The following is a 366-nucleotide window of genomic DNA, read 5'->3' as shown; positions in this document are numbered from 1 at the left end:
CTCATCATTGCCGGCACCAGCGCGTACGCCCGCCTCATTGACTACGCTCGCATGAAGAAGGTACAGGGCGGAGGGGCTCCGTCCCGGGTAACGGGAGCTCTTGCACCTGCGGCGGCTCACGGGCAATCACACCCGACTTGCGGCTGTGGGGACAGGGACAGCCCGTGACTCCCCGTGTCCCCAGGTGTGCGAGGAGGTGAAGGCGTACCTGCTGGCGGACATGGCACACATCAGTGGGCTGGTGGCAGCCAAGGCCATCCCTTCGGCCTTCGAGCACGCGGACCTGGTCACCAGCACCACGCACAAGACCCTGCGCGGTGCCAGGTGAGGCTGCATCCTGCCACCCCCTGCCCTGGGAGAATGCCC

General features: G+C 66.9%; 1 protein-coding gene across 1 annotated transcript in view; it reads left to right on the top strand.

Annotated features, from left to right (window-relative positions):
- Window positions 1-366, top strand: part of LOC104163957 (serine hydroxymethyltransferase, mitochondrial-like) — a gene marked incomplete at its 3' end in the record, with an annotated part of 1945 nt that overhangs the window by 614 nt on the left and 965 nt on the right. The window contains 2 exon segments of the mRNA XM_009703118.1: window positions 1-60; window positions 185-324. The exon segment at window positions 1-60 is cut by the window's left edge and continues 11 nt beyond it. Coding sequence (XP_009701420.1) covers window positions 1-60; window positions 185-324 — 200 coding nt within the window.

Source organism: Cariama cristata, unplaced genomic scaffold (assembly GCF_000690535.1).
Source record: "Cariama cristata isolate BGI_N322 unplaced genomic scaffold, ASM69053v1 scaffold30336, whole genome shotgun sequence".
Classification (NCBI taxonomy): domain Eukaryota; kingdom Metazoa; phylum Chordata; class Aves; order Cariamiformes; family Cariamidae; genus Cariama; species Cariama cristata.
The sequence above is the reverse complement of the archived record's forward strand: the minus strand, read 5'-3'. Positions and strand labels throughout refer to the sequence as shown.